This window comes from Triturus cristatus, chromosome 3_1, assembly GCF_964204655.1.
Source record: "Triturus cristatus chromosome 3_1, aTriCri1.1, whole genome shotgun sequence".
NCBI lineage: Eukaryota > Metazoa > Chordata > Amphibia > Caudata > Salamandridae > Triturus > Triturus cristatus.
The window spans coordinates 123,709,886-123,736,268 of NC_140583.1; the positions used below are offsets into that span (position 1 = coordinate 123,709,886).

The window sequence follows — 26,383 nt, forward strand, 5'->3', positions numbered from 1 at the left end:
ACCGGGGTCCCTACTACCGGGTTGACAAACTCCTTCACAATCCTAAAGAGTTCCCGGCTCGTATTATCCGCTTTATCAATTCTCTGCTCCAGATAGTTCTTTTTGGCTGCGGCAATCTGTTTATAATAGGATTTTATCGCACCTCGGTAATTCATTCGCTCCACAGGATCGTACTTGCGCCGCCACTGCCTTTCCAACTTTTTGCAGTCTTGTCGCATAGTACGTAAGGTGGACGCGAACCAAGGAGCAGAAATGAGATGAGGTGCTGTTCTAGTAAGCCTCAAAGGGGCCAACTCCTCGAATCTTGCCTGCATCCAGTTCTGGACCAGGATGAGATCAGTTTCCAGAACCCCTGTCACCGGACACGGATATTGGCAGAGAGCCTCGGATAGCATATCTGCTGTCACAAGATGGTAGGCTCTGAGATGCCGGGGACCTTCCTCTCGAGCCCTTTGACTAAGCCTAGATTCAAGCACCAAGCCAAAGTTTATCAGATAATGATCTGACCAAAGGACCGGGAGTGGAGGGGACACCTCAATAGGTTTGGAGGCAAAGATCACATCTAATGTGTGGCCTTTCTCGTGAGTGGGGCTGTGGATAAAAGGGGCTAGCCCCAACATCTCTGTAATCTCGCGGAGTTTAATAGCCTCCGGATCTGTAAGGCAGTCCATATGCAAGTTTAAGTCGCCTAGTAACAAGCAGTGCGCCGAACGCATACAAGGTACAGATAAGGCCGACTGTAGGTCCTCAAAAAAGGATCCAATGGGTCCAGGGGGTCTATAGAGGAGAATACCAGTACAGGTCTGGGACGCCGATAGATGGAGTGTAAAGCCTAATGCTTCACATCCGGCAATATTGTCCACCACAAAGGAGGAACAGTCAAAGACCTTATCCACTACCAGAGCCACCCCGCCGCCTCTTCCCTCAGTTCTATCCCTCCGTAAGATGGAATAGTTAGGAGGGACAGCACAGGCGATGTCGGGTTCAGAACCCACTCCAGTGGGTACTGAACCCGTGCAAGAGATTTGTTGTTTACTGCCGTAACAATACAATCAACCCTTTAGATGTATCCATACAGCACATCATATGCTATCTGCTCCATCTTCAAAGGTGTAACCTGGCGTACTCATCCATCCGTCTACACCTAGCAGCAATTGCTGCTTACCTGCAAAACGGACAGCATTTATCACTTTTCAGAGTACCTGCTATTAAAGCATTCATGGAAGGCCTTAAAAGAGTAATTCCACCCAGGGCACCACCCTCACCTGTGTGGAATCTAAACGTAGTTCTTACAAGACTAATGGGTCCGCCTTTCGAACCAATGCATAAATGTGAGCTACAGTTCCTTACTTGGAAAACAGCTTTCCTCGTAGCTATCACTTCCCTTAGAAGGGTTAGTGAGATACAAGCGTTCACTATACAAGAACCCTTTTTACAGATACATCACAGCAAGGTGATACTTCGCACAAATCCAAAATTTCTGCCCAAGGTCATTTCCCCCTTCCATCTTAATCAATCGGTGGAATTACCGTTTTTTTTCTCGCAACCTTAATCTGTTGCGGAAAGGGCTCTACATACACTTGATGTTAAAAGGGCTTTACTGTACTACATACAAAGAATGCAACCTTTCAGAAAGACTAAACAGTTGTTTGTCTCCTTCTCTCCACCGCATTAAGGCAACCCCATCTCAAAATCAGGGATAGCTAGGTGGATTGTAAAGTGCATACAAATTTGCTATCACAAAGCAAAAAGAACATTATCTGTTCCACCTAAAGCCCACTCTACAAGAAAGATAGGGGCTTCTATGGCTTTTCTAGGGAACACACTGCAAAGCAGCCACATGGTCAACACCGCACACCTTCACAAAACATTACTGTGTAGACGTGCACTCCAAACAACAAGCTAGTCTGGGCCAGGCTGTACTAAAGACACTGTTTCAAACCACTGCAACGGATACCGGTGGTCGCCGCTAGGGTTGGGTACTGCTATATAATCTATGCACAGTGTATAATCTGCAGCTCATATGCCTCGAACGGAATATGCTACTTACCAGTAGGCATCTGTACTTGGCATGTAGAGCTGCAGATCTATACACGCCCACCCGCCTCCCTGGCTACCTGTATCCGTTCCAGTACATCTTATTTAGATACAACACACATGGGTTTCTTACTATTATCACTACGCTCCATCTTTTCCCTGCTGGCGGAAAACAATCTGAGGATGGAGCCGAAGCCCATGCGCAGTACGGACCGAGGAGGAGTCACCGAACTCGTGACTTCCAAAGACTGTCCAAGAAGAAAAACAAACTGCAAATGTACGGGCCCAACACCAGATGGCGATCTATGCACAGTGTATAGATCTGCAGCTCTACATGCCAAGAACAGATGCATACTGGTAAGTAGCATATTCCTTTTAAAACTTTATTGTATGTTGAATAATAGTACAGCTCCTGCAGTGCGTTATAGAAGCTGATATTAATGTTCCTCTTTTTTTCTTGATGTGCCAGGATCAACTTCTATTAGAGATTGAATCTATGAGATCAGAAAATGACCAGATAAGGATAAGAGCAGCTTCCCTTCATCACCGGTAAGGGTAATCAAGAAGATCTAAACATTTATTGCACCTACTTTTTCAATGCATTCTTTGTGATGGGAACCTTACATAGTTACATATTTAGTCCAATTTAGAGAAGAAATAAAGGCCATCAGATATATTAAAGTTTATATTTATCTAGAGAACTTAGGAAATGTTCCAGTGATGAGGCACAAAATGTCAAAATTTAGTTTCCAAATATCACCATTAAGTCATGACTGTATCATCACTCACTAAAATGTCTAGCAATGTCATACCCTGCACAACCCATGTCCAGTATCTAAATATTTGGCTGACAGAGTGGCCTGCAGAATCCACGTATGTGTTGTATAACACAAGTGTTAACATTATAAATATCTATCTTTCCCTATGAGAGACTTTTACCCTAGCACACATGACCATTTGTGTGGTTGAAGAGGTTGCTTTCTAACTGCTCATATGATCCGTTTGTGTCTGTTATAGTGTAATTAACTTGCATTCATAAAATAGCTGAGCATCAATGCGTAACGCAAGTTCTTCCATCAGTTGTATTTGATGGCTAGAAACTTAAAATCCCCCCCATTACCTTATTTTATAAGGTGTATTGAACTTTTAAACAAATCCATATGCTGGGAATTTAGACTCTTGCTTCAGTGTGAAACCCACGAACACTTTAGGGAGGTTAAATTCCTGAGTGTAATTAGCATTATGTTAAGGTGGGTACAATAGTCATCCCATCTTATGTCACTTGCAGTTTCTTTTTTTTCTAGCTTACTTCATAGAGCATCCTTTGTTTCCAGACTGATAGGTTTTGCAGTGTATTCTTTTCCCTTAACATCTATTTCTACATGGCACTAGGCAACCAATAGAAATGATAATTATTTATAGTTTGCGCTGGGTGATAGTTGGTGGACATTTGAGGCAAGGAGTGAGTTTTAAATGTTTGCCACATATTGGTTGTTGCTCTTTCAGCTCTGATAAGCCTTTACATTACTTTTTTTCAATCCCTGTAGCGTGATTAGTGGTCTGTTCAGGCGATGTGAAAGCCAGACTGTTTTGAAAGTAAATGACTACTACAGTGAAGGAAGGTATTGCCTGTTGCTCTCTAGCAGCCTCTCCACTCAAAACACGTGTATGCTTTTTGTAACATTTCTGTTACTTGTTTTTCTTAACAACTCACAACATAACACCTTTAACGGCACATTTGTGTTGTGCAGGCCACAATTCACTTCCCATTGCGGGTTAGATAAATCCATACTTGCGAGCAAATACTTGGGCAATGTCCTTATTCCTTTCTTTGCTCCCCATCAAAGGGATGTTGGCGACTAGTTCTTGCTATCTAATGGTCCAGTCCATCAACACAACTATGTTGTGTCCCTACGGATGACTAAAGGTACATTTGGGCCTCCCAGTTTAAACCGTAAAACTCTCTCCATGCGCTTCACACCTCAAAGTTTTCAGGGCATGCCCAAGCTCTTCTGTTTCCATACAGTGGGCTATGCCAATTATCCACCACTCTTTGTTTGAGGTAGACGGTCCTTCCCCCCCCCCCCCCCCCCCCCCCCCACCTTCCCCCCTCTCCTCCCATCTTTTGGCTACATCTTGCTTCACCAGGACAAATCCCAGTGTGCAAAACAGCAGTTGTTTCCTGGGAAGATCCACGTCACTCTGTATCCCCAGAATGTCAAACTGTGAGATGTCCGGGACTGGCACCACCAGGATCGGAATAAGTTAAGAAAATTACCTCCCGCCAGTATGTCCTTGCCCAACGAGATTCCCAGACGTTGTAGAAAAAGAAGCCCTCCATTTCCCTGCAGCTCAGGTAGCAAGAGACTCTGATCTGCCCATATTGAATATTGTACTCCTATTATAGTATACACTATGTAATACTAAGTTAAATGAGCCTCAGACTATCTTTGATAGGCACCTTGCGCAAGTGCATCAACACTGCCTCCCAGTTTGCCTTTCATGTGGCCTACATCTGCCTCTAATCGTTCACTGAGGTTGCGCAGATTGTCCAATCTATTATTTATGGGTGGGTGGTATGTATTGAAGACTACCTTACAGGCCATTTCACCTAGTAGTATTCTCTTCTCAATACGGCTATTCACGTCCAAGGGAGCCCAACCTATTAATTTTGCGTCTAGGGTGTGCTTCACCTGTAGATACTTGAAAGAAAATCTGAGAGGGGTCCAGGTCACTCTCCCTGTAAGTCTTGAAATGTCATCACATAGATGCCTTTTAAACTAGAACTAACATCCAGGAGGTAAAAGATTAGGCACCAAAGGTAGCTCTCTGGTCTCCTACTAGGACAGCGAGAGTATTGACACTGTGGTAACTGTCATGTTTTTCTAAGTCCGAAGACCTCTCCTCTTCCAATTGCACTGAATTAGTGTAGGCAGTACTGCCCTTGGATTATTAGCAATTCTGAAGGGTAGGACATTGGTATTACGAATTTGATGCCAGGAAGGTGCCCTCGTGTTCACCAAATTGCAGTGTTCAAATCATTTGTGATATTATCCTTGGCACTAAAGATTCCCTTGATGTCAAAATGTCTAATTGGAATGATTACTTATGTAAAGATCAATGCATGTCAATAGTTAGAGGAACTCAAGCTATTTTATAGCTTTGGAAGAAGTGAAAGATTTTAGATTTAGTCTTTGGCCAAAGACAATTGACTGACCAGTTTGTTCTTCCTACTACAAGTGGAAGAAAAAGCAGCATACTGAGCTTCAAAGTTGCTCCTATAGTACGAGAGATGAAAACAGCCAGTTGTGTACACAGCCATTAACTCCTTTTAAAGATTAGGTACATAGAAATGTACTGAATCCTGTTGACATCTAGCCATCTGCAGCCTTGTACAGAGTTTAGCTTAGGAACGTGTTACAACAGTGCAGAATGAATCCCAGAGAACAGGGTGCCTATTTTCAGATTTTGAAACGGCGAAGTTTTAAATTTTTTCGCATTTATGCCTAGGATATCCTAGTGTTAGCGGAGTTACTCAATCACCTTCTACAAGGATCAATGTTGCTCACAAAGATTGAAGTCTTGTATTCACTTTCCCCATGCAGCTTAACACAGCACATAGAGAGCTGAATAAAATACGGTCTACAGTATCCTTTACCATTCCAGTAGTTACAACCTATATTCTCAAGGTATGGTAGTCTCATTGAAAAACACCCTTTAATTCCATCTAGGAATATAGCGGACTGAAGCGCAGAACCTGGCAGAAAAAAGGCGGTAAATATCCCCACACATCCTAAGAGCAGCACTGGATCTGTGAAGCAGTCAAATAGTAAACTTAGTCACATCAAAACATTATACCTGGCTATAAGTGTGTGGATTAGGTCCATAGAAGTAGCATGAAAGCACATTATTTCAAGTCTCTTCAACTGACTGTACAGTGAATGAGGTGAAGATGGCCTTTGTTGTGCTGTTTCTCAGGCAGCAAAGTCCATCAGTCTGTATCAGCATAGCAGTATTGTACATAGGCCTTGTGAGAAAGTGCCTCTTTTGAATGGTTAACCCCCAATTTTTGCCTGGTTTTGATGTGGTTTCAAATGTAGTGCACAGGGTTCCTGACAACCAGGTCCCCTGTGCCAGTTCTGCTTCCCTACAAACAAACCCCCAATTGAAACTTCTACCCCCGTAAGTCCTTAGTAAATTGTCCCATGGGTACCTGGGGCCAGGGAGCTGAAGAGGGTCCCTTGGGACCCCCTCAATGGGATCATGCCACTGCCCTTGCAGCTTGCATGCCCCTGGGAGGGAGGAAACGACAAAGTTGACATGGCATCCTATCTGGGTGCCATGCCAGCTAACACTGCCTGAAGGCATAGGCAAGTCACCCCTCTAGCAGGCTTCACAGCCCTAAGGCAGGCTGCACTATAACATAGGTGAGTGCATATCTACATGAGCCGAGATACCCCTACAATATTGGGGTCCATTTCCTAATATTGTAAGTGCCAGTGAAGACCGAGAGAGTACATAGCCTGGAAACGCGACAGCTCCAGCTCCCTAGCACCATGATGGCTTCGCCAAACACAGAAGCTTATGGTACCAAACTATGCCTTTCAAGAAATCCAAACTGAGGCTAGTGTGGTATTTTTTGTACCATGTACCCAGAGGGCACTTTGGAGGTGCCCCCTGAAAACTTACTAACCCTGGTGTGGTCTCTGACCGGCTGTAGGCAGCCAGCCAGCTGCCACCAGACATGTTTCTGGACCCCTGGGTAGAGAGCCCTTGCACTCTGTGACCAGAAACAATGCACATCCTGGGCAGAGGTGTCACACCTCCTACCCCAGGATGGACCAGTGCTCGAAGAGCGGAGCTGCAAAGGCCTGCCACCTTTGTAATGTGGCTCCCAGCCTCTGCTGCTGGGAGCAGATGGCAGCCTCCTGTTTACACCCCCACTTTGGGCAGGAAACCCAGTGGGAAAATGTAGGAAGAATAGGAGGTGTGCTCACCTCTGCCATCTCCACCCCCAAGATGGGGGAAGCTAGGTGAAGCACATCTTTCTGTCCCTGCCATATTGAAGATGGGGAGACCCCTCCAATCAGTTCTAGGTCCATGCCTCGCTCCCACAGAAGATTGAGATATTATAGGGTGTAGTCCCCCCAGGAAAGGTGCTCATTGGTTCTACCTGCCACTCCCCTAAAATGCCCCTAAATCTAGTATTCAGATGGCTCCCCCTGACCTGGAGACTAGATCTGCGAAGACCTATGAAGAAAGAAGACCACCCTGCAGAGAAGACTAAAGACTACAACTGCCTTGGCCCCAGCCCTATCGGACTGTCTCCAGCTATATCAAACATGCGACCCGTCTTGCAGCCAGACCTCTGAAATCCTTGGGACAACTGCTGCCTTCAACAAAGACTCCAATCTCCCATGGACAGCGGACCTGTCCAGAAGAAAAGAAACAAAGGCTCCGGATCCAGGGGCATCTGCGACTCGTACCCATTCTGCAACCAATGACCACGGCTCGAGTCTGAGTGGCCAAACTGCCAAACACCCCAGCACCTAGGGCTCCAAATCCAGCATTGGCCGACATCTCCTGACCCCCCCCACCCCTACTGCAGTGCCTACAGCGTGAATCTGAAGGGTCCTCCACCACGCCCGGCAAGACGATATCCGACATCTAAAGGCACCCCCTGCACCCGCAACCCACGGGCTTTTGTGAGCTCAACCAGCTGTGCCCCTGTGAGACCCCCAACACCTCAACTTACCTGTGATGTCGCTGGTGTTCTGCCTGGAACATCCGGTTTGGCATCTGCAGCCTGTTTCCAAAAAGAAGAAACGCCAAAGCATTACATTGGGCACCCGACACTGTGCTTGCACACTGCACCCGGCTGCCCCTGTTCCGCTGGTGGTGCAGTGTTGGCGCTTACTTACTCCTTGCCTACTGCGGACCTTTGGTCCCAAAACTGTAACTGTAAGTTGCGTACTTACCTGATTAACCTCACAACAGTTTTCCCCATGGGATAACATTGAATTGCTCTGAAAATATATATATATTAAAAACGTACCTACCTTATTATGATCTTGGTCTTATCTTTAACAAAATCTTTTTCCAAATGTGGATAGGGAAAGTGGTTTAGAGGTCTGTTTCCCAAAGTAGTTCTATTTCTGTTTTCTCTCTACTAGATGACTGAGGTGAAAAATGTTGATATAATTGAGAAGCAGGAGGGGTAGATTCCAAAAGTGTGAATAAATTATATGTGGGAGTAGAAGATATCTGTGAGGGAATAAAAGCATTATAAGAATCTTGAATTTTTGTGATTGTGATTAAAGAATTGAATTTAGATTCCCAGGATAAGGGTAATGAAAATTTCACTTGAGCATTAGCAAAGGAAATGCACAAATTATTGTGAAAAAGTTGAGACCCAAAGAAGACTCGTAGCATGCCAGTCCTTCCAAAAGCTAGTTTTATTATTGATTCGAATGTATTGACTGTACCAAATAGAGGAATGTAAGAATCGATCTTTAGGGGATTTGTGACCAATGAAAATAGGCTGAAAAACTTTTGAAATATTATTAAAAATAGGAAAAGACAAAGAGGTCGGCGTGTAAAGGATGAGAATTCTTTGAAGGAGAATGGATGTAAAAAGCTCTTTTCAATATTGACCCATAAAGGTAAGTCTGCATCATCATCATCCTCTAAGAGGAAAGCAGACTGAGGAAAAATGGCGTATGATAAGAATGAAAGTCTGAAAAATTAACACCGCCCATAAATTTGGGTCTTTTAAGTTTTTGAAGAGACATACGTGTTTTTTTTATTGTTTCATAAAAGGTTTGATAAAATAGAATAAATCCGTTTATATTTAGAGTGAGGCCTATTGATAGGAAGATTAGATATTTAAAAGAGAATTATAGAAACCAACATCATTTTTATCACATCCAAGCTATCCCACCAGGACAAGAACAAAGGATTCCTTCTCGAAGTAAGGTTTTTCAAAGTTAGTTGCAATTCTTGTAGATTCAGGGATACAGTTTCTTTAATAGTGGGCATGAACCATAAGCCAAGATATTTAATTTTATTAGGTTTGCAACTGAAATTCGAAGAAATAGAATCCGCATGAAAACAAAATGTATTTAAGGAAAGAATTTCACATTTGTCAAAATTTAATTTGTATCCTCAAACTGAAGCAAAGAGTTGTACCTCCGATAGGAAGGCAGTAAGAGAGGTCTGTGGATGCGAAAGAAAAAGTAAATTATCATCCGCATAAACAGAGGCCTTTAAATGATTCTCACCATATTGAAATGCCGAGATTTGGGAATTTGAATGAATCTTTATCAGAAACTGCTCAAGAGCAAGAATGAAAAGGAGAGGAGAAAGGGGATACCCTTGTCTAACACCCTTCTATAAGGAAGGCCATTAACTAAAATAGATGACGTAGGAGATGAATATAAAAGAGATCTAATCAGTAAAACTTTTACCAAAACCGAACCAGGAAAGAGTAGAAAAAAGAAAAGGCCAACTGACTCGATCGAAAGCTTTTTCTGCGTCGAGGGAAATGGCAGCTAAAGAGTGTCTAGAAGATTTAGATTTACTAAGAACATTGAAAAATAGTCTAATATGCAATATGACGACCCTTACTGAACCCACATTGTTCCCCTCTAATTTAGGTAACCAGGTTTTCAGGCGAAGGGCTAAGCCTTTAACATTCCATGATACAATTTGCAAAGTCATTTAAATTGTAATAAACAGGTTAAAGAGTAATAATAAGGCAGATAAGGGAATAAACATAATGTAAAGACTCAAAAGTAACAGAAATCTGGACATATCCATAGAAGAATATGATGTGATTATAAAGGAGAGAATTAGTAAAATGAGATATAAAGGAGAAAGGGAAAAAATAGCTTCTATGGTATGAACGATAGAAGGACAGTCGGGAGAAGAAAAAGTAGGAGAAAAAGGAGAAGAAAAGGAGAGGGAGAAAAGAGAAAACAAACACTGAATATACGTAAGACAGCACAAAAACATCACAGGAAAGACATACCAAAAACGAGGGTGGTGAGATCATATGAGGAAGATGACACGACTGACCAAACATCTCAGGGCAAGGTCGGAGGAAAAGACACTCCATCCAAACGATTCCATAGGCACAAGGATCAAATAAACAGGCACCTGCACCTAATATTAATAGAACAAGGAACTATGAAGAAACAATTTGAACTTGATCAAGTTAACGAAAATCAGAAGAAAAACAAGATCAGTAACATTGCAAAGGTGAGAGAAATTGTGTGTTATAACATCAAATGTGAGAAGCTCTGGAAACGTCCATGTTCTACACTCTACAATTGTTAATGAAGTGTTGCAGCAAAACCAGATCCTCCAAAGTCGTTTTGTTTTTGTAAGTTACCTTGAACAGACATGGGTGTAATAGGCCAAATTCAGCATTAAGATTTTGCAATGCAGGACGCGTATCTAAAAATGTTTTTCTTTTGTCTGCTGTTTCCTTTACATAGTCCTGGTAAAAGAAAAGGTTAGAGCCCTGCCAGGATATTCGGCCTTTGTTCGTGGCTGCTTGCAATACCTTCAAGTCCGTATATTCTAAAAAGTACATAACACCTCTTTGCTTTGTAGAAGGAGTTGGAGAACGTGAGACATGACCCAAAGGATGTGCTCTTTCGATGTTGAGAACTGGGAATTCAGGAAGTTACAGAATTTTTGGAAGAAAAGATTTGAAAAATGTTAAAGGATCTGAGCCTTCTTGCCCCTCCACCAGACCCTATAATCGCAGATTAAGTCTATTGCAGTTTTCAAGGTTTTCAATTTGTTTTTTAAGGGATGAAATCTCCGATTGCATTGTGGGGATCTGATCTACCCCAACTTGAAGAGAGTCAACACGTTGTTCCACATATACAACTTTTTCCATGTGTGACCATTTATCTTCTAAAGCTTGTAGTCTATTATTAGTTTCCTCCATGTGAGGACGAAGAGCACGAATTTCCTCCAGAAGTAAGTCTAGAGATGTCGGAGGAAGAGAAGTGGCAGGAGACGGAGGATCTTTTTTAACACGTTTACCAGATGAGAGGGTGGATGAAACAGATTATTTAAGCAATGGTTTTGTCGTTGGGAGTGGAATATTGGAAGACGATGAAGTAACCACTGGGGGGATACATTATTGCTAGAACTGTCTTCCATGTTGGACTGAAGAATATTGAAAGGATTATGGTCTTCAAGAGGGGGTGACGAAGCAGACAATTTTGTGTGAAACGCCTCACTGGTCTTGTTCTCCCCATATAACATACAGCGCAAAACCAGACCACTGCACTTAAGCGAGGTCTGAGTTGAGGATGACCAGGCCAGAGGGTAGAAAAAATAGGCAATGAAGACTAAAAATTTCCAAAAATACCACAAATGGCCAACAACCAACCTCTCTTGGAGTCAAGCCACGCCTCAATGAAGAAAACCCATAGACTAACGTTTCAATGTCATGCCACTGAGCGCAAAAAAAAAGAGCGAACTACAAATGTTAATCTGGGTAGAAACAATTCAGCATGCTGACAAGATATTCACCGTGACTACAATAGTTTAATCCATATTCATAATATTTGCCAGTTCGAAGCATTTCTTTGGTCTCCTCAAAATAAGTGCTTGCCAGGTGCGTAGCTGCCCTCAGAGATTCTACTCAGCCTGAGTAAAAACTGATATTTTATAGTTGCAGCCCAACACACAGGTGCATGTTAAAATGTAAAAGGCTGTGGTCCAACAAAGGAAATTCACTCAATAATCCCTTTTACATTACTGAGGAAATATATAGTAGAAAAAAAAACAACGTTGCGGTGAGAGCCAAATAACTCCGACAGAAAACACAAAATGGCGGCTGCTAGTCCTGTGAGGATAACGTGCCGTACATTAAAAAAAAAAGTCAAAGGCTACTCACCGGTCGGCGAAATCCATTTCAGCGGAGTCTGGTAGGTCTCACGAGCTGAGAGACGTGTAATTAGCAGCCAAACATGCTGACCACCCCAATTGATTAGGAAGTTCCTCCTCTTACAAGTCCCTAGTATATGATACCAGTGGTACCCAGGGCATGGGTGGTATAGTGGTCTCCAGGGCTTGCAGCACGGTTTGTGCCTCCCTGAGTGACCCAAGTAAACTACTGACAGCAGGCTTGGCTAGTGACATCAAGGCGGTGAGCTACAAAGGCTACACAGCCTCTGATATGCATCAAGGTAGCCTCCCAAAGAAGTTGCAGCCCTCCTCCTCCCCAGGCACATTTACTCCTGGACAGGTGGGAATTTAGGTAGGCTGGAGGTGTTCACCCCAGAAGGCTAGCCACACCTCTAAGGTAGGCTGTGTGGCCTGTACAGCTCAGAAGACATCTGGCATTTTAAAAAGTGATAGAAATAGTGGGTTCTGTGTAGAAAAGGTGACCTACACCCCCGATGTGGTCACCTTCGGGGTGGGTTAGCGACTGGGGCAAATAGCCCATTGGCCACTTGCACCCACACCCTAATGCCCCTAAATTTAATATTTAAGAGCTATCCCTAACACCAGACCCTCATTTTGAATCAACTTGCTTTGAAGAGGATAAAGAAGATACCTGTGTCTGCGACAACAGGACTTGCCCAAACCAAAAGAGGGACACTTCACCTGTGGCAATGCTCCTGAAACCTCCTGATTAAGACTCATTCTAGGTTAAATCTCTGTTCTCCCAAACAGAGGGACCCCTATGTGAGAGCCTGAAGCACCCTCGGACTCCCCTGGGCTAATGGCACTAATGGCAGAGGTATCGCCCAAATCCAGATGGTCTAGTACCTTGTTGGAACGGTAGCCCTGCCTTCCACAAAGTTACAGGCAGCTACCGTGTTCCCCAGTACCACCGTACGTTGAAGTATCCATTTGCTGTGCTTACTGCTGGCAAGGCTTGTTGGTGGCCAGTCCAGCAACTGACCCTTGCACTCGATGCTGCACCTAAAGCGACCCTGTTCTTGTGATTTTGCATCTGGTTCCCCAGAGCACTGTGTAAGCAGTAAAAAGAAGCTCTCCCAAGGCTCTCGTTCAGCACCACAGACAGCCAGGACAACTCTGGGCCCGGGCTCTACTGGCCAGGTAAAATTGAAATGACGGCCGTGGCTTGGGACCCGCATCACCTTTACCCTCAGTTGGTACCATGCAACTCGAACTGCAATTTTAAAGTTTCATTGTATTATTTTGCACTGATTTTCAATTGCTTTTAAAATCCATATTTCCGGTTATATGTATCAAGAGTTCATCCGTTTTGGTGTCTAAATTAAGATAAAAACCTGCTTTATTTTTCTAAATTGGTGTTGTATTTCTATTTAGTCATGTCAATTGCTTATCGTTCATGTTGGTACTCATAAATAATTAACACATGTTTCTCTAGTAAACCCTGGCTGCTCTTTGCTACTCTACCTGAACTAAGCTAAGGATTTGTTACTGTGAATCCAAGGACCATCTTTGGGGTTTGTGAGAGTATTGAATGAAGAAGCCTAACCAGCATTGCCATATAATGCTCCACCTACTTACAAATATGATTTTAAATTGCAATTAATTTGCGTGTAAGCAGTGTATCTCTTATCTGCTTCAATCTAAAGTTAGCACTAAATAAATACAATAAGGTAACCCAGTGTTAGTTAATGGGATAGATGGGTCTTACAAAAGTAAATCACAACTTTAGAAGTTTTCACTGCCAGGACATGTGAAACTTGCACACATGTCCTACCTTTTAAATATAATGCACCCTTCCCTATGAGCCTTTAGGACGTACCTTAGAAGTGCCTTACAAATATTGTAAAGGAGGGTTTACACCTCGCAAAAAAGGTTTGTTGCCAGGTCGAAATAGCAGTTTAAAACTGCACCACAGACTGCAGCAACAGTTCTGAAACATGTTTTATAGTGATACTTTAGTGGGTTCAACAATGAATGCTGCTGTCCACCAAGTAGTATTTAATTTACATGCCCTGGCTATATGTAATACCATTTAGTAGGTATCTTGCAATAAAATTATATGTACCAATCAAATAGATGCCAACTATACCATGATTTAGGTAGAGAGCACAAGCACTTTACCAATGGTTAGCATAATACCAACACACACAGGTTCAGCAACTGAAGGCAACCAGCATTTGCAATGCAACAGGTCTCGCATTTACACAAGTTAAAGTAATTGGCAATGTAAATAAAAATGCCTTTTATTTATGTTTTAAAAACTAAAACATGAATAAAAGGCATTGTCATTTACAATGCCAATAGCTCAAACTTGCGTAAATGTGAGACCTTTTCTCTACAGAACCGAAGGCATAAGGTCAGCAACGTGAAACATTAGAGCGCGGTGTCAGTGAAGCAAGCGAAGCGATTAGTATTAAATAAAACATTATTTTTTTTTTAAGTCCAGTCCGAACTGCCAGGCCAGGTCAACACAAATCACAGACATGAACCAGATGACAACAAGGCAGGTCACCGTATTGCTGCACAGCACAAATGACATTCGTATTTCCTACAAATGATCGATCCATTCTGTCAAATTCCCAATTGACCCTATCACTGCGAAATCTCCGCTCATTAAAGCTGGAATCCTGTGCTTACAGTCCGCTTTCAAGAATACTTCATTGCAACAACTCGCGTGAATTTGGTAAGATCGAAAACTCATAAGACAGACTTCATTGGCATGATCAAACTTTGAAAACATCTGTTGCATGTAACCAGGCATAGCCATCCAATTAGAGCTGTCTCTGACAATAAGAACCCCACATTGTGAGCAACCGCAGAGGAGCAGCTATATAGTAAAGGCTGCCTTCAAGCCAAGTTTAACCTCAAGCCTGCCTCATAATCACATCCTAGTCAATTTACTCCACTTTTAAACGTACAGCAGCATCCAAAGCCTGCCTATCAGGTGTGTTTTGCCGTAATTCCAGCTGCATTACTCATGTGCACGTACTGCCCGTCCCCCCAACACCACATGCTAAGTGCAGCTGCTATCCAAGAAGCAATCCCACATCACATCGCAACAACACCCAAGTCAGTGGCAAACCTGCGCCAGCACAGCACTATAACGAAGCGCCCACAACAGGTGAACCAAAAATCTTTCAAACGTGAGCCGTTTCATGCACCTTTCAGTGTATCAAAAAAGTAACCTTTCAAGCAGGATGAACGAGTTTAAGCCATGCAACTCAACCAGTCCAACTGGCAGCAACAAGGATAGCTCAGAACAGATACCGCACCATACATCTTTTGTGTGCTCTGCTCAAGTGACTCCAACCGGAGCACAGCACATCTTACCATGTAGCCTTACTGCCATATGCATTTCTAACTAATGTCATAATGACACCCCAGTTTTTGGTCTATGCCTGCCTGATCAGCCATAACCCTGCTGTTTGTGACTGAAAGTTGCTGCTGATGACTCTAGTCAACCCTCCACCTCAGCTTGCACTTGTCAAGGGGAGTGCGCTTTCCCCAATCCCATTGCGCTACTTTCACAAAGTCCTTGAATATTAATAACAAAAAGTAAACAAAAACAATTGCAGGTGATAGACTTGTACTCCTTAAAGTATTGCTCCTACTGCCCGTGCACTGTACTTGCCGTGCGCACAGAGATCGTTGGTTTGCCTGGCACTACCAATAGCTGCTAAGTGGGGGAAAAAAAGGCACAGAATGCGGAACAAATCAAACATTCACCCCCAGTCAAGAGATCTGGGTTAAATCTGTTGTACCAAGCGGTAAAAATCACGTAACCATGCAAGCCAGCCAGGGTAGGCTCTTGTGATATCAGTAAGAATGGTCAAAGAAAGACCGAACCTATTTGCTCTAGCTGGATTGCCTTTTGCACCTCATTAAACAAGTTAGAAATTTTAAGCACAATCCCTTCAATGATATCCGAAGAAACGGAAATACTCGCATTTCTCCCTGAACAGTTTACAGAACAGTAATGATGCAGAACGCCAATCTTTAAAACCAAGACGACTTTAATAATTCCAGACACAAAGTCAGTGTTCAGCAAAGTCACTCTTAAACAGATAGAAAACAAGGCTGCCAGCACGTAATTGGGAACCTTGCGCACTCTGATGCCCCCTGCCCCTCATATCACTGAAACATGCTCAGCCAGTCCTGGCCTGTTAGCATGTCGAGACACCTGGCCGAATTACTTTTGTTACTATCTCTGCGCGGGTGCCAATATTGCATCAAAAATAGAAAAGCACTTTTTTTTTCTATTTCTTACTTTTGATGAAATCGTAGCACCCGCGCCGGTCCTGAGATAGTAACAAAAGCAATGTAAACAAAAGGAAATGGCGGGTGGCCGTGAGCGAAAAAAATAATGAAAATCTGCGAACTCGGTGGGCAAACGGGGCAGAAAGCGGGTATGGCGTGCTGAACGTAGCTAAGCACGTTGTGCCTGCAAGTAAGAAACCCAAAAAAGAAAAGCGTACTATGAGCAGAAGCACCAAAGACACAAGCTGGGCTTGTACAGCAGAGAAGGGCAGAAGTATAAACAAGTTTCAGATATTGAAATTGCAAATAACAATGCCTTTTTATTTTTGTTTTTGTTTTTAAAACATTAATTAAAAAGCATCGTAATTTACAATGCCAATAGCTTAAACTTGTGTAAATGCGCGCCTCATTATCCATGTGCCTCATCCTTAACTCAACATAAGAATCCTGTACACTAGCACCTTACATGCAGCACACATGCACTACATCTTAAAAAATAGTGACCATTACTTTGCGCTTTCAGATCACAGCTTTTTTTTATCCAAGTTTCCCAATGTTTGCCCTTACCCACCCCCCCTCCCTCCTTTTCCCCACTGTACCGTACACCCATATAATTGCATCCTTTTATCCCGCAGCTACCTATGCACAGTGCGATAAGCACTAAATATATTACCTATACTTACTACAAAACACCCATCCCATGCTATAAATATTTCCCCCACTACAGTGCAACGTACTTCTGGCTCACAAGCTGCAACATGCTCCCTATCGCTATAACACAGACCTGCCAATCGAAATCCACCATAAACCTTAACATCAACAGTTACCTCCCCGCTCTCACACAGCAGTAATCTAGCCAACTCCCCCACCGGACCTCCCGTCTGCCGGCGAACTCTTGCCGTTTTCCACCTCACTCACGCAGTCCAAACCGCCGCACTACTTAACATCATGAGTGTATCAAACACTCAGCAACACCGCTTCTGCAAGCACAGGAAAACAACTCGGCTGCACATTTAGCACACATCCCAAAACTCTGCCCACCAACAAGCCACACACTTACTTTTCATCATTTTGATGGGCCTTAGCTGCTGCTCCAAATCTAAACAACTCCCCGCTATGCACAAACACTTCTGCTCAGCTCCCCTCCAGTTATGAAACTACAACCTGCCCTCCATATCCCTTGTGTGCCCCCTAAACACTTTCAGTCATCTGCTACCCACCAAAGCTTACCAAACAAGCTGGCTCCGTGGAGCTGACGGGGGGAGGGAAAGTGAAAGCCGAGATGCGCGCGCTGTGTAACGCGAGCCTCCGGGGACAGATGTGCATGCGTGCGGAGTGCACATCTCCTGTCTGTACGCGTGCACATCTTCTGTCCGTACGCGTGCACATCTTCTGTCCGCGCGTGCCACCTCTTGTCTCCCTTCGCTAGAGAAACCGGCATCAATAGATCTCGCCAAGGCAAACAGCGCGCATGCGCTGCGTCGCCAGGCGAGACCTAAAAAGGGCCAAGTCCAACATTAATGCACAGTATTCTTTTTTTTTTTTTTTGTTTAACAAAAAAAATACTTTGTAAGGAATGTATGCCCAGGTAGTCTCTAACAGATGAGATGTTAACCGAAGGTAAGTAACTTGTTACTTTAAGTGCTCACGAATCCAACACAGGGATAGGATATATTGACCGTTTTAGCCTAATGACTTCAATAAAGAACTCCATATTGGGGGTAAAAATAAAATTTCATGTAACCTTTTTGTCTGATTCTTGTGCCCCACGCCCTTGTCATTAAAGTCTTACCCCCTATGTCCATTGTAAAACAAAATAGCATTTTTAGGAATTCCTACTTCAGTTTTACCTGTACATTGTGTTGGTTGTATTTCGACAGTTTAAAAAAAAAAAAAAAAACAATTTCCTATTCTGCTATTTTGAACCTTAACTTTTGAATATTTTACACGCTTGTATACTGATTTATGGCAAGTAAACTCTTCATTATTTTTTTATTTTTTATTTAAGCAGACCTCATTTGGGAAGTGTACCAGATTTTAGATATGCCTTGGCGCCAGCATCCATGTCTGACAACCATGCAGATTCCTACAGCTCTTCTTCAGTGCTGCGGCGTCCTCAGAAAGGACGTCTAGCAGCTCTACGAGATGAACCTTCAAAGGTAGACTACCTTTTTTAAATTTATTTTTTAGAACTTATGATGTGAAAGATTGAATTCGTTTTCTTGCAGAAATATGTCAAATAATGCTTTGCACAGAATCTTTGAAATTGGTGTATCCTACTTACATACTAATACTAGACTGCTTTTGTGAAATAGTAGATATGAATTTTGCAACTGTGCAGTACAAATCTTTGACTGAACACATTTACTGGTTGCATGCAGGGTTCAACATCAATGGCCATTGGCAGATTCGAGCATCATTAATGAAAATCTGCATCTTCCTTTAAGCTTGCATGTACATTAGCCTCAACAAAAACTTTTTTCATGGTCTCTGAAATTAGTTTGAGAGCTTTTTTTTTTTTTATTTGCCAGGCTTATTAAAGTTGATGTATGGTGTTAAGCAGTAATTGGCCCGGGTTTGATGGCGTTGTCAGTAGTTCTGTATTGTGCATGTACTTTTGTGGTAAAAGCAGGTATTTTTGTTTGAATGTCAGTACCTTGATATTGTAAAAGCTCTTAAACCATGGTTTTTTTTTTTTTGCCACCTGTCTTGCTTTTCGGATGGACTTCTGAAGCATGTAAGTTTTGAGGGAGTTTTTATAAATTATTGTTTTGTGAACCCATCTTTGTGACTGATTCACCCTTAGAATCCGAGTTTTATTTGGGAGATGGATGGAACTTAAATATAAGTGAAAACCTAAAGTCCTCCAATCTGATTTGGGTTCCTTATACCTGAATGCCAACATTTTTGAATGGAAATCGATTTCTTGCAGGCTGACGTTTTGTGAAAAAGCCATAGTGTGTTTGAAACTAACTAAAAAGTCAATATAGTTTCAGATGGTCTCATGACCATCTAGCTCCGATTTCCCAGTCTCTGAAGCCACAGCCTCCTTCCTTCTCATGGCATTACCAGTGTTGCTTCCTACATATTCTTCACCTTGCCTTGCTATAGACATTTTTAACTAGTAGCAATCTGGTCAGAACCCGTGTTAGCATCACTAACCTTTTTTTCACTTTTTGGGGAACTGCTGCACATCTTAATTTCCAAAATAGTTAAATGGAGGCCTGATCACCTACTAGCAACTGACATACATTTTAATTACTTTCGTTGTTGCTTTGAAATTGTGTAGGTACAAACCCTCAATGAGCAGGATTGGGAGCGTGCTCAGCAAGCAAGTGTCTTGGCAAATGTTGCGCAAGCGTTTGAGAGTGATGTGGATCTGTCAGATGTCGAAGATGACCGTGAAACAATATTCAGTTCTGTGGATATATTGTCACCCAGTGGCCAAGCTGATGCCCAGACGTTGGCCATGATGCTCCAAGAGCAACTTGATGCGATCAACAATGAAATCAGGTATTCTAATTTCTCTAATACATTGTCCACAACTGAAACGTTTCCATTATTTTGCTGAAAGGTGATTTCTTGTTTGAAATTCTACTTCCGTTGAATGGCCCTGTCTTGACACCTCCATTCTGGTTCACAGATATTGTTGCCCTACAGTACAAATGGACAGCAGGTTAGCAGAGATGCTTGCAGCTTGGCATGAGTGGGAGGGAGGGAGGAGGAAAGGCCATTGGCTTATTTTTATTGGCTTCTACTAACCTATTTGAAAATATGCAGACTCTCCTCTAATTGCACTGTTACTTACAACATGTTGAAGAGTGAGGCCATGTGACTGGCAAAGAAACCTATTTTTACTTTTAACTTTACTGCAGTTGATATTCAGATCCAGTTTGCTTTGCTTGCTGTGAAAATGTATTTTGTGCATGAGTGCATTGACCAAGGCAGCTAGGTAACTGGTTTGACCTCACAGTTGTGAAACTTTGGTGAGACACACAGTGCATTCTGCTGCCAGCGTGAATCTGCCACCCTGACAGACTGCCGTGGGAGTGGCTTCCCCTTGCCATCCTGTTGAGTTTTGTTTTAAGCATAAATAACTCTTATCTATTCACCAGTACCAGGTACAAACTACCAACTACCAATAGTGAAGACTCCCATTTAGTTAGTTGGACGGAGTACACCTTTCAACTAAGCACCCAGAGCAACTATTTTAAGAATAGGCATATGCTTAAGGCACTTTTTTGGAATGGTATTTCACTGACAGTCCATTGGCAGCTCATTAGCAGTCATGCAATGGAATTATAATAGTCTAAACCCACATATGTCTAAACCAAAGCCTATTGCCATGTAATCAGTTCCTGTAGCCCACCCAAGCATACCAGGCACAGTGACCCATCAATCTGTATCAGACTTGTAACTAAAATCTGCACCCTTGTGAAGACTATGGCATCCTATAATTCCACATGAAAAAATGTTTTTAGTGTGCAAGAGTGACTGTATTACATTGGTTCTTGTTTGGAGGATGGATTGCCATGTTTTTTGTTGTTGTTTGTGTTTGCTAAAGGCTGAATCGTGCCTTTCTTTTCCTGTTTTGAACAGAGCTCTAGGGCATGATATTTCTTTTTTGCAAAGTATTGCTATGGCATGCACTTGTAAGTAAAATAGTAATATGATATGTCAAGTGAAAAAGCGGATTTGTGCATGCGTTAATGTGCATATTTGGCCTTTCACGAAGTTTGCCAATGGGTTATTATGTATGAAGAGCAGCAGAAGGTGGAATTTCGTAAGTTCATTGATGTGTTATGCAAGTTTTCAGTCCCCTTGTATTAGGTGTTTTACTTGCAGTTTTGGTGGCTGCAGTATGTGAATGTTTGTACTTTGTATATTTGTTGCAGGGCCAATGCATACTGGTCTTTCACAGAAGAAGAGTTGTTCTGCAATTTGTTTGTGGCTATGGGGTAGTACTAATCTATTGCACTTTTTTGTTACACATTTGAGCTGAAAATCAAAATGTATTCTTCAATTAAGAATTTTGTTCTGATTGATACATTTTACTGCGGATTCCTTACCTTTAGAATATCCTGCAGCTTCCTTACCTTTAGAATATCCACCAGGGTTTCAGGCCGGTATCTATAACCTTTTCTAGCAGTAGCCTTCCAGTACCACCAGTTGATGCCATGCAGCTTCAACCCTAGCTCTGCTTGGTGGACATGACTACATGGGTATTTAATAGTTGCCAACATCTGTGTGCTCCACCAATGTAAGTCCCCCCCGCTGCAACTAGGTCACATGTTTTTCCAAAGATGCCAGAGTTTAAATCTGGTCACTAGTTTTACAAGTAAATGTCTGTCGAGTTCCCTCTACCTCATCATGTGGTGTCTTGCTTTGACCACAACTCTGCATCATACATTCCCTGATGCACCCAAAGACCCCTGGGGAGTAAAAGGACAGATATGTTGCGAAGTTAATGCGGGACACACCAGACCATGCCCTTTCCTATACAGGTAAGTCCCCATGATGAGAAATAATCTCACAAAAAGACCAAAGAATTTTCTCCTTACTAAACGAAACGATCCCGTACCCAGGACCTTCCCACTCACATCACCAATCCACAAGACCATACTTCCCTCTTCTCTGGAGCCAATTCAGAAGCTGCATCTGCTGAATCCACGCAGGTTCAGGTTCCCTTCTGGCCAAGTTGAGTAACTTTAGGATGACTCTGGTATCCTTAGAAACACTCGCAGGGCTGAAGTGAGATTGCCGCCGCTCTAACCTGGCCGCCGCCTTGATCCTGATCCTCCACAGGTCCAGGTCTGCGCCTAGATGGACTTCAGAGACCACTGTGCTATCCACCTACTCATCCAATGCTGTCCATGCCGCACCCTGCCCCCCAGACGTGATCATTATGCCTTGTTGAGTAGGTATCAATGCTGTCCTTGAAGTCTGGTTTAAAAAAAAAAAAGAAAAATCTGGTGACTGAAGAGAATGTTAGAACATGCCTTGATGAACAGCTTCTTCCTTATACTAAAAAATGTGCCCAGGTGAAAGATTTGTTACTGGTTCTGAGGCCATTAGCATGCCTCAAGAACTCCCACGTCCTCTAGAAATTGAAGACAGAGCCCTAGTGGAAGATTGACCACCCCCTCGCTCTGAAGGCCCTCTTTCAGGCTCTAGAGAGACCCATGAAGGCGAATCTTATCCCTTTCCCGTAAGGTGCGTCGCAAAAATGTCTTGCAATGATGACTTGCTTCCGCAACATGAGATGGTGGTAGAGCAGATGACGCAGACCTTGTGAGGGTCTGTTTTAGCCTTCTTCCTCCCACATCTTGGGCACTTGTCAACTAATGAAGGCATTTTATTTGAAACACCTCACTTTTCTGTCAGAAAACTGAAAAAGGCAGGGAGAGATGAAAGACATCGAATAAAGGTGGTGTCACCAATTTCTGTCAAGACTTTTGAGAGGAAAGGCCTAAACAAGGTGATCTCAATGCTATAGGGTCCTGTCAGCAGGAACTGGAAAATAGAACTGAAGCAACTGTCACTTGCTGAGCATTATGGGATCATGACGGCAACTGGGTTCTTAAAGGCACAGTCTCTATATTTAACCTTATAATGACAGCCTATGAGGCTACACTGCCCTGCTCTCCTTCATCTCTATCATAAAATACGTTTGGTGAGAGAGATTTATGCTGTTTGCTAAAACATCTTGAAATTCTACACTAGTACTTTGGTCTGGCCCTTTTTAGGTCTCGCCTTGCTATCGCGTAAACGATCGCAAAGCGAGACTATTGTAAGCGGCTTTTAAAAGTGCTCCCAATTGCATGGCTAACGCGCACAATCACGTGCATCGTGCAGCCATGCAATCTGCTTTTTGGGAGCACTTCAAAGGGTCCGCTCCCCCGCCTGGAATGCGCGCGCCACGCTCCGCCGGGCTTGTTGAAATGTGCTCGTTTCCATTAGCCTTGGGTCATAACTTGCCACTGCATCATATAATGGTTTCCTTTCGAAAATCCTTTCAATTTTTGTTAGCCAATCAGAATTTAGCTGCTCACAAACCGATATCTGTGTTTTGCTAACAGTGAACTGCCCAATGGAAGAAACCGCTTCTTATCTTGTCAGATTGATTTTTAATTTAAATGCACCTTTCACAGACCACAGATCATGAACTTTAAAACGAACTAATTGAGGGCTGCGTGACATCTTTTTTCTACGAATTTCACAAACTACTGAGCAGATTTCAACCAACAAAAATAACGATTTATTCAGCGAAGTGATACATTCATACCAAATTTGGTGAAAATCTTTTCAAACTCTGTAGCAGCATAACCTGTTAAATGATCAACGCAGGGTTCATCATGTAGAAGTCTTGTTAACTTTAAAATAAAAACGCACTGTTCATTGTTCAGAAATACATGCCTCGCTTAGACCCACATGAAAATCTCAGTAGCATGTGGTCTTTAATTTGTTTTGCCAGACAAAATCTCATGTATCTGTAAATTCCAATTTAATGTGTCTTTTAAACACACCTAGAGTTTGTCTATTCCACACATTCCCTTGATTGACATGTAAGAGAAATCTCTTTTGAAACCAGTCTCTGTATATTGACCAACTGCCGCAGGATTCATTGGCAACTTGTGGTATATCATCATCTACGTGGGTTGGCGGGGTGCGTCGAGGTCTGTGACTGTGTATGTTCCATACATAGTTTCCCTCCTCCAATACAATAACCAGCGACGCTGTATGCATGCGTGACTTTTAGTAATACATACAATCTCTTTAGTGCCATCATTTCTGTGTAAAATATAATTCCCAGGCACCCGAAAAAAAACCCTGCTCTGCATGCTTTACCCTCCACGCATTGCTTGTTTTGTGCCTTGTACATCCAAATAGCTTTGACTTCATTTCCCATGCAAACTCTCACAAATAACACGATATTTTGGATGTCTTTCGCTTCACATGCATTGTCCACAGACACAGTCATCATGACATCGTTAGGGCGAGAATATTTCAGTAACCAAACTGATCACACAGAAAATAGAATACGTTAGTACACTATTGATATTTAAAAAAATATTTACATTGTAAAATATAGTATTGATGCTTGCAATATACATGCACCCATACACATCAAAAACAGTAGCTCACGAAGTGTAAACATGACTAGCCATGTCAGAATGCATTTTTCGAGAGAGATAGATTCAGATATTTTCGTGTGTGTGTGTGTGTGTTTATTTCCAAGCAGACTTCCTTCACAAACAGAAGGGGTAGCACTCTGGCCAGTATAAGGTAACGTATTTATTTTTATAGTGTGCCCACCATGCAGAAAACACAAAGCAAAACACCCATTTCATAATAGCAAAGGAAACAAGCATTTGCAATGCAATAGGTCTCGCTTCTGCGAGAGTTTGAGCTATTCGCTTAGTAAATTCATTAAAAACATGATTCCGATATGTGCGGTAACTCCTTTTTACCGCATCCAGGCCTGACTGTGCCACAGCCAAACCTGGAGTTTATACCACCGTTACCTAAGACGCTGTGTGCATCCAGGACTACCCAGGCAAATTAATTCTGAATATGAGGGCACGTGATGACCATTCCCTCTATCTAGTTGACCATTTCACCTTCGACCCTTACTCCCAGGCCTTAATCTTTGCACTGACAGTTTGTCAACACGCGCGGGCTCTCCCTCAGACGTAGGGCAGGTGTCGGCTCTGGTGGTCTCTGCGTCTTTTATGTGGGGTGTGTGTCCGCACGGGGGTCTGCTATTTTTGAACGGGGCGAGGGATTCTGCGAGTCAGCTTTCCATGAAAGAAAGCAACAGGGAGGGGGGTGGGGGGGGACTCACACCTCACGAGCGAGTTTATGGCACCCCAAAACATTTGTCCCCAACTCACACCAGAAAACCATGTGGAAGGCTGTAAACAGCCTTCAAAGACCATCTTCACACCTCAGGCCATGCTTGGGAGGGGGAGGGGGGAGCAGTACGGGGGTGAGAGTGGTAGGGTCAGTCGCCAGTGCCTCCATACCAGCTGTCCTACCAAAATTCTGGTGGGGACGAACCAACCGTACCTGTGTTCAAAAAGTGCGCGAGTGTGTGTGTGCGCGCGTGTGCGAGGCGTCTGAAGCGTGGCGGTGAGCGCCTTCTTCAGCAAAATGTATAACCTACAGGCAGCAGGTTCCGTTTCCTGAAGCGTGGACTCATCCTTTTGGAGTAAGAACACCAGCCATTACTCAAGTACTAATAGGCAATTCAGTCTGTGGTGTGTGCTTTATAAAAGACCCGCAGCATTTTTACGTAATACCAGTCCTCGCTCAGGAGGTCCCCCCCACTTCTTATCCAGGTCACAATACCCAAACCACATGCAGTGGCCGAGTTTCCTAGAAGAAAACCGAATCCAGCCCACCCACCCAACCCCCTCGGGGGTTTTTCTTTCCCTCGTAAATAAACGAAACTCTCTTAAGACCAAAACTCAGTGGATGTTATATGGCGCGGGAGGGTGACAACCTGGCAAGGTGGCAAATTCTGGACAGTGCCTGGCAGATTTCAGGGAAAGGGGTCGAAATTCAGGGCAAAATGTCAGGACACATGGTGGTTTTTAGAGACACATTTGAGAGGGTCATGCAATAATACAAAAATAGGTAAAGACTCTGACCCGCAAAAGAGGACGGTGAATTCCGACCTTCGACACACCTCGCCATCACTTCAGAAGGGTAACAGTCCCCTGTGGTACAATGCACCACTCACTCAGGACACTGTTCACCCCTCGACACAGTGAAACACACTGCCTAATTGGCCCTAGATTTGAAAGAACAGCTCATATAACACATTTGAAAAGCATAGATGCTCTTTTCTCAGCCCTACACCCTTATGTACAGAACTGCGGTTTGTGTTCGAGTTTCACTTTTTTAGAACTTTAAAGCATACCATGACTTTTTACTTTTTTCTTGAAAAACATGCCCCATGTCTAAAAGTGCCCTTCGCCAACTTTGACGGACAGTTCTACGAAGTACTGACTGCTGTGTGCTTGTGTGGGTGGTGGGTGAAGGGATGAGGGCAGGGGTGGAGTGTTAGTGTGCTTGAGAGGGGCACCAGTCCCTAACATAATGCTGGTAATTCTTGGCATATTATGATAGGCAT

The 26,383-nt window shown here is 43.1% G+C and overlaps 1 protein-coding gene across 18 annotated transcripts in view; it reads left to right on the forward strand.

The window, feature by feature from the left end:
• PPFIA1 (PPFI scaffold protein A1) overlaps nt 1–26,383 on the forward strand; it is a 775,827-nt gene that overhangs the window by 411,489 nt on the left and 337,955 nt on the right. For 7 of the 18 annotated variants that reach the window (XM_085643540.1, XM_085643545.1, XM_085643542.1 and 4 more), the window contains exons 13-16: nt 2,507–2,586; nt 18,254–18,404; nt 19,535–19,758; nt 19,889–19,921. In XM_085643540.1, coding sequence (XP_085499666.1) covers nt 2,507–2,586; nt 18,254–18,404; nt 19,535–19,758; nt 19,889–19,921 — 488 coding nt within the window. The remainder of the gene's footprint in view (nt 1–2,506; nt 2,587–18,253; nt 18,405–19,534; nt 19,759–19,888; nt 19,922–26,383) is intronic. The other 11 variants (XM_085643544.1, XM_085643547.1, XM_085643554.1 and 8 more) reach the window with 3 other exon arrangements.